The sequence below is a fragment of the Arachis ipaensis genome, chromosome B2 (genome assembly GCF_059453495.1).
Source record: "Arachis ipaensis isolate K30076 ecotype BB chromosome B2, ASM5945349v1, whole genome shotgun sequence".
Taxonomy (NCBI): Eukaryota; Viridiplantae; Streptophyta; class Magnoliopsida; order Fabales; family Fabaceae; genus Arachis; species Arachis ipaensis.
In genome coordinates, this window is record NC_142437.1 from 42674090 (window position 1) to 42682589 (window position 8500).

General features: G+C 36.6%; 1 protein-coding gene across 1 annotated transcript; it reads right to left on the reverse strand.

Annotated features, from left to right (window-relative positions):
- Positions 1-6512: 6512 nt before the first annotated feature.
- On the reverse strand, positions 6513-7310 carry LOC107627269 (uncharacterized). Its single transcript, XM_016330118.1, has one exon. It carries the CDS (start codon positions 7308-7310, stop codon positions 6513-6515), a length of 798 nt encoding a protein of 265 aa, XP_016185604.1.
- Between the last annotated feature and the right edge of the window lie 1190 nt (positions 7311-8500).

Sequence of the window (8500 nt, forward strand, 5' to 3'; positions counted from 1 at the left end):
GATTACATTAGTCTTATGGATTGAACTGAGTTACTCTGGATGATTGTTATTATTTTCCTAGTTGATTTATTGACTATTTGAGAAGGCGGGGTATTCTATTTGTTGCTTAACTTTGTTGAATTGGTTTTATTAATTTATTGAAGTGAATTGATGTTTGAAATGATTTGATATTTGAAAATGATATGATATTGTAATTGGTTTAATATTTGGAAATGATTTTAAATTTGAAAATGATTTGATATTGGAATCGGTCTGATTTTGAAAATGGTTGAGAAGAGTTTAAGAAATGATTTGGTTGGGACCCGAGAAGGGTGGCAAAGTCCGAGTTTTAGAGGTGATGCTACTGAATTTTTTAGGAGAATTGGTAGTTTTATTTTGGTTAATTAGATTAAAGAACTATTTTATTGGATTTTGATTTAAGTAAAGAAAATAGTATGATTTGGGGTGTTTGAGCGAACTTTAAAGTGATTGTTAAAGAATAAATGGTTATTTTATTTCAGTTAAGATTTTGATTTGCAAATAGGATAATTTTTTGGTCTTTGAGAAAAGGCTTTGAAAAGTTTCTAGGGGTTTTCAAAAGCAATTGAATTTAAATAGTTAAGCAGCGATGAGATTTACTTGATGTTAATAACCCGGAAAGGATTATATTTTTGGAGTGATCTTGACACTTTAAAGAAATTATTCAAGAACAAAACAATTGTGATATTTCAATTAAGATTGTAACTTGTAAACCAGATGGTTTTGGGTCTTCTGAAAGAGGTTTAAACTTAAAAAGGTTTTTAAGTTAGTTTGGGATTTTTAGTTGAGTAAAGATAAGGATTTAACTTGCTTTTCAAGAGGATGAACTTGGAAATGGTTTATTATTGAATGCACTAAGTTTTGGATAAAAAGCGATTTTTGGTTACGTGAAAATGAGTTTTCAAAAGAGAAATGGTTTTGAAGTTAATTTAAGACTTTTGATTTGATGAAAATAAGCTTTATGGGAGTGATGGGTAGATGCAAGTGTTGTGGTTCGCACCACTTGCCTCAGATTGAGATTAGAACTCTCTGGGTAGATGCAAGGGTTGTGGTTTGTCCCACTTACTCTGGTTTGAGATTGGAACTCCTTGGGTAGATCTAAGGGTTGTGGTTTGCCCCCACTTATTTTAGGTTGAGATTTGAGACACTTTGTTGACCTTTTGTCGCAAGATATGGTCAGACACTTAGACCTTTCCAGATGATTCCACCAAGAGAAGTTGATGAATATAAATACCTCTTGGAAATGCGCACTGAGGGACTGTCCAGAGTTTGCTACCAGACATGTCGAGTTTTGGCTTATAACCAAAAGATGAGCTCATTGGCCGTAGGACAGGCATGCATCATTTATATTTATGTGACATTATTTGGGTGTGCATATTATATTTGGTTTGCCTATGTGAATATTTCTATTTAACTGCTACTTGTTATACTTGTTGTAATTGCTCTTGATTGTGTTTGAACTTCATTATTTGTGATTATGACTGGTTGGTTCGGATTATGGTGGTTGAGTATTGATTGATTGTGTTTGGGGCCAGAGGCTATGGTATGTTATATGTCTTGGTAAGTTTGATTGGAATGGTTCTCTAGTAAGTAGTGGAATGTTATGGTATATTATGTTGGGCTTGGAGTTTTTACAAATAAACTATAAATTTGGATTTTTGGATAATTAACCGTTGGTTTTTAAAAAGATTTATAAGACGAGCGATGATCATTGCGGTAGAAAACAATTTTCTTTTATATATCTTCTTATCACAATTTTGAAACCCCTATGGTGAGACCTTGTGGTTAGGTTCTCACCCCCTACAGATTTCTCTTTTCAGGATGGACGAGGAAATTTATGATGTTTCTTCTGCGCATCTGATTGTGTTGTATATTTATATATTATTTATAGTTTTTCTCTCGCCTTTGTTATTATATTTCTTTAACAAGGGATAGGAATTATGATTTTATGATATGTTTGTATAGTACTTGGTTATATTATTCTTATATGTATAAAAGTGCTGTTATGATTTGTATGTATATATGTATGTATGAATATGTGAAAAGAGAAAAATATACTTCTGGTTTTTAAAGAAAAAATCCGATGAGGTTTTCAGTTAAAGCCTCCTATTCTATTATTAAGTATATAGAAGTCGTCGTAATATTCTCGCTATTAAAGTGGCACAGCCAAAAGCATGACATTCTGATAGGAAGAATGTTACACATATTCAGATAGTAAAACTTTCACTCTATCTCCACTCTCATGATTTATCTTTTATGAACACCTGCTCGAGAATGTTCACGCTTCTGCAATTTCTTTCTAAATGATTTCCTCTTTCATTAACTATTTTCTCATTATCATTCCTACTAAAAAAAGGTTTAATCATTCCGTTGGTCCCTATAGTTTTGTCAAATTTTCAATTAGGTCCCTATACTTTTTCTCCTTTTAATTGGATCCCTAAACTAATTTTTTTTTCAATTAGATCCCCACGGTGATAAAAAAAAATGTTTGATTTAATGGAATATTTCGTTCCCAAATTGAAGATACCCTAATTTTTTTTCTAAATCCCTAACTGTCTCTTTTCTTTTATTTTTATAAAGACAAAATTAACCCTCTCACTCAGCCTTATCATCTTCCTCTTATCCGTCTCTTACCTCTCCCACCCTCACTCCTCCCACCTCCACGGCACCCCTCCTTCCCCCTCCCTGCTCTCCGATTCCACCCCTGACGACTTTTCCTCCAATGACTCCATCGACAAGCTCGACTTCAACGACCAAAACTCTGATCCCTCCGTTGATGTAACATCCTATTATCCTAAGCCTTACCTCTCTAGCCGTAAAGCGAAAGATAACAAAATGCCACGACAGTTTTAAAGCTCATACCATACTACATATAGAAAGAAATAATAATACTAGAAGCCTGATGAAGGAATAAAAGCTCAAAGTCGCATGAAGCGGAATTACAAAATGCGAAAAGCGTTCACACACGATACCTAAACGCATAGGCAAGATAAGAACAGAACATTAAATATACAACCTTGCATTAAAGCTCTAAGATACAAGGTAGTAGCTAATACACAACAAAGTTTTATAAAAGGTTTACTCCTATCTCTCGAAGTTTAAAAAAAAAGCCTCTAAGGCAACAAAGTTATATTTATACAAAAGATGAGAGAATAACTACAACAGAAGTAAAGCAGAATAAGACAAAAGATAAACCATTCTCCGTTCTTCCGTGCTTCCATCTCCTTTCCACTTTGCCTATTTTCCTACCTATCTTAGGAAGCTTCTTTGTTCCTCACCTTTCATCCGCCACCACCTCATCCTTGGATTCTTCGTATCATATTTTTTCCTTAACTTTTGCTCAATACAAAAATCAATAGATGACGAGCATCCTATATTATGCTTTTAAACTCTCTCCTGAAATAATTTTATAATCAATGCAAAATTTCTGGTCGACTCTCCTCGACAAGAAGAAGTTGATTTGAGAGTTTGTTATACCACTCCTATAGGTTATAAGATGTTCGTCTCTCTTTTAAAAATATGTATTTACGATGAGAAGGTCAAAGGTTGAGGAAAAGTCTAAAATAATTTTACTCTCGGTATTGACCACCCCGAAACCATGGCCTCCGTGAATACTTTTATACCCAATCACTTCTCTTCCAGCATGGCCATTTAAATCTCCTCCTTAGAAAATCTTATCTTGCGAAGGTATGTCTTGGACCAAACTCTCAAGATCCTCCAAAAACCTTATCTTATGTTGCTTGTTCGAACCCACTTGCGGTGCATAGATGCTAATCACATGAAAAATACCTCCTTCCCCCAAAAATTTGTTAGAGATGATTCGATCATCCACCCTCTTGACATCAACTACGTCCTTCTTCCACTGTTTTTCCACGATAATACCTACCCTATTCCTATTCTTTACCTTTCCTGTATACCAAAGCTAACCTAGAGGTATCCAACTCACTAGTCTTCACACCGACCCATTTTATTTTTTGGAGGCACATGATGTTAATCTTCCTCCTTGTCATGGTATCCACCACCTCCATGGATTTTTCTGTTAGAGTACCTATGTTCTATGTCCCAAATCTCAATCTTTTGTTGCTGTGAGCTTTACCTTTACCTTTTTCTTTGTGAACTAGCATATTTTTTCTTGTTCGTTCACAAAAACGCGGGAACCCTTGCTCATTTAACACTACACTCAGGCACCGATGCAACGGCTCTTACTCATTTGACACTGTACGCAAGTCATACAGCACATTGCTTTCAGGTAACGACTTAGCTTTAGTGCAATAACGTCTTATATCCATGTTATGAAGATTCGACTAAGTTTTTATGTTGCCTGTCGAAAGCCTAACACAATTTAAAATTGATTTTTGCTAAAGGTATAGCCTCTATCCATTTTGTAAAGTAATCTATAGCAACGATTACGAATTTAACCTGACCTAGTGCTTGTGGAAAAGGACCGAGGATATCTAGCCCCCAATTTTACTGAAGGGCCAGCTTACCTCTAACGTTTGTAATTGTTCAGCCGAATTGTGAATGATTAGTGCATGGTGCTGGTAACGATCACAGTGTTTAACCTTGTTCAAACAATCTTTTGTAGTTTAGGCCAATAGTATCCTGCTCTTAGTATTTTGGAAACCAAGCTCCTTTTTCCTATGTATGTGCTACATACACCTTCATGGACTTCATTCATGGCGAGGTTGGCATCTTCTTTGTTTAGGCATTTTAATAGAGGTCTTGTGAAACCTCATTTGTATAACTCGGCTCCCACCATTGTAAAGAAGTTAGATCTCCTGTTGAATTGTCTTTTGTCTTAGATATTCCTGGTATCATTCCTGTTTGTAGATATTGTATAAATGGTTTTGCCAATTTTCATCCTATGAAATACCCAACACACTTGTTAATTGGACACTAGATTCATCTAGTGTTAGTTATGATAAGCTCGGCTGATGGGTTAGGCTTCTAGTAGTGGCTAGTTTGGATAGAATATCAGCTCAGCAGTTTTACTCCCGAGGTATGTAGGATATTTCAAATTTTAGAAAACAAGTGACAAGATTGTTGACAATAGAGTTATATTTTTCTAATAATGTATCCCTTACCTAGAAATTAGCTGTTACTTGTTGCATGACCAATAGGGAATCACATTTGACATTGAGGTGTGTTATTCCAAAGGTATTAGCTAATTTTAGACCAGCTATAAATGCTTCATATTCTGCTTGGTTATTGCTAACATGGAAAGTGAATTGTAGATATTGTTCTACAACCATTCCTTTGATATTTTTGAGTAATATCCCAGCTCTAGAGCCTTGCACGTTTGAAGCCTTATTGACGTATAACGTCCATATCTTGTCATGTGAAAGAGGTTCGTCGAGTGTGAGTTCAGCTATGAAATTGGCTAGTGCTTGAGACTTAATGGCTCCTCGTGCTTGGTATTGGATATCATACTCTGGGAGCTCTATAGACCATTTGATTAGTTTTCGGCGAGTTCAGGTCGTGTTAGGATTTATCTAAGTGGGTATTCTGTCTGGACTATCATAGTGTGGCTTTGAAAATAGTGTCATAGATGCCTTCCTGTTATGACAAAAGCCAAGACTAGTTTTCCTAGCTTTGAGTACCTTAATTTGGCGTTCTACAGAGATTTGCTGACGAAGTATATTGGTTGTTGCTGCTTACCTATTTCTGTCACCAAAACAAAACTAATAGCATGATTAGTAATAGATAGATATAGGTAGAGAGGTCTACCATGCTCTGGTTTCTAGAGTATAGGTGGTGAGGATAGTATGTACTTTAGCTCAGTGAATGCTTGTTCGCATTCGTTTCACTAGATGAATTCTTTTTGTTTTCTTAATGTTTTGAAGAAATGGTGTGAACGGTGTGCAATCCGAGGTAGGAATTGTGATAGTGCTACCAAATGGCCAATGATTTTTTGGACTTCCTTAATTGATTTGGGGATCCTCATTTCCAATATAGCTTAGCATTTTTCTGGATTCGCCTCTATACCTCAGCAAGTTAGCATATAACCGAGGAATTTGCCATCGTAAACTCCAAAAGCACCCTTTTTTGGGTTTAGTTTCATGTTGTACACTCGAAGTTGTTGAAAGATTTCCTTTAGATCATTGATATGATCGCTAGGGGATTCGATCTTTGCTACCATATCGTACATATACCTCTATATTTCATCCGATTTGGTCAGCAAAAATTTTGTTCATTAGCCTCTGATAAGTTGCACCTGCATTTTTGGGTCCAAATGGCATAACCTTATAACAAAACTTACCATGGTCAGTAATGAAAACGGTTTTATCTTGGTCAGGCATATACATAAGTATTTGGTTATAGCCAGAATATGCATCCATGAAACTTAAGCATTGAAAACCAGATGAGCTATCAACTAATTTGTCAATATAAGGTAGAGGATATGCGCCTTTTGGGCATGCCTTCTTGAGATCAGTGTAGTCTACGCACATCTTCCACTTACCATTGTGTTTTTTAACCATGACCACATTTGCTAACTAACTTGTGAATCTGAGTTTCTTTATGAATCCAGCATTGAGTAGTTTCTGAGTTTCTTCTAAGGAGGCTTCCTTCTTGTCTATACCAAGGTGACGCTTTTTCTGGGCTATAGGTTGGATTGATGGGTTGATAGCAAGTCTATGGCAAATGACATTTGGGTCAATACCTGACATGTCTGTCGGAGTCCAGGCAAACAAGTTGATGTTTTGCTGCAGTAGTTTGATAAGGTGTTCCTTTGCTTGCTCTTGTAAAGCATCTCCAATATAGGTGTGCTTGTCTTCATCGTTTGTCAATTTTATTTTTGTTAAGGCGTCTGTAGGCATAGGTCGGTCTTGTAGGTTTGTTCGAGGGTCTAGATTTGCTAAAGTAGGTAGGCTCTCCGCTTGTACGTACTGCTCGTCGGCTTGTCTTGAAGGGTTTACCTTGAGGCTTGTGTTATAGCATTGTCTGGCCTCTTTTTGGTTAGCGTCGATGGTGACGACTTTGTTATCTTGTGAGAAAAACTTGACACACAAATGTATAGTCAAAACAATAGCATGAAAAGCATTTAAAGAAGGTCTGCCTAAGATGATATTATATGGGCTTTTGTAGTCCACAACTAGGTATTGGATATCTAAAGTTTTACAATCAGGGTAATTGCCTAGTGATGTTTGTAACCATATATAACCTCGAATTGGAACACGCTCACCTGAGAAATCTACCAGTTCTCCTATAGATGGTTGGAGAGCTTTGTCACTTAGTTTCATATTTTGGTATATTGAATAGAAAAGTACATCGGCGCTACTACCTGGGTCCATAAGGACTTTTTTCGCCAATGGCTCGCCAACTTGTAACGATATAACGGGATCATCCAGGTCTTTATCTATTGCTTTGTAGTCTTAGGAATTGAATATGATATCTGAAGCATCAACGTTGGTTGTATAGATCGGCTTAGAGCCGGTAACTGACATCATGGTCCTATAGGACCTTTTTCTGGCCGAGTTGCTACACCTCCACCTGCGAAACCACCAGAAATACAATTAATAACTCCGTGAGGTTGGTTAGGGTTGTCATCTGCCTTTTTTCCTTTGTCCTTATGATTGTCATTTGATTTGTAGTGTTGGCCAATCGAGGTCATCTGTATTTCGTCGGTGTCCTCGTCTATCAATGTATTTGTCTAGCAGGCCTTGGTGAGCTAGCTTCTCGAGGAGGTCTTTTGATATAATGCAATCATTTGTGGTGTGTCCATGCTTTTGATGAAAGATACAATATTTAGATTTATCCACATATCATTGGTCTTGGTATGTCCCTGCCTTATTCGGTGGTTTGATCAACTTTGAATGTAGGATGTCTTTGATAATATCCTCTCTTTTGGTGCTGAAAGGGGTGTACGAATCAAACTTTAGTGTTAGTTTGAATGGTTTTTTATTTGTTTTATTATTTGTATATCTGTTCTGCTTTTTCTTTTCTCTGTTAGGGTTAGCCCTCTTTGTTTTCCAAATTTGTCAAAGCTCTTATATTTCAATCTAGCTTGTTGCCTTTTCTCAGAATTTGGCCAATGTCTTCGACTTCGTAACAACTATAGTTTCCTGGAATTTTCTAGGGCAGAGCCCACTTTTTAGGGCATGCAAGAGGACTTATTGGTTAAGGTTACGTATCTCCATAGTTGCCTTGGCGAACGTCGTCAAGTAATCTTTAATACTTTTATGTTGTCCTTACTTTATGGTGTTGAGATAATTTGAATCGTGTACATAGATCTTTGATGCGGCAAAATTGTTGACGAAAAGGTCGGCCAGTTCGTCAAAATTTGATATAGAACCTGCAAGCAAATTAGAAAACCCAATCAAGGTAGCACCATCTAAAAAGGTAGGAAATGTACGACAGAGTATTGGACTAGATGCACCGTTCATGAACATCATTGTGTAAAACTTGGTGACATGTATGTTGGGATCGCCAATCCCTTCATAAGGTTTCAGTGTTGGTGGCAAGGTGAACTTTTTGGCATTTA

What these genes read in the sequence shown, in the direction of transcription:
- LOC107627269 (XM_016330118.1), bottom strand. Translation starts at nt 7,310, where the DNA reads ATGGACCCAGGTAGTAGCGCCGATGTACTTTTCTATTCAATATACCAA.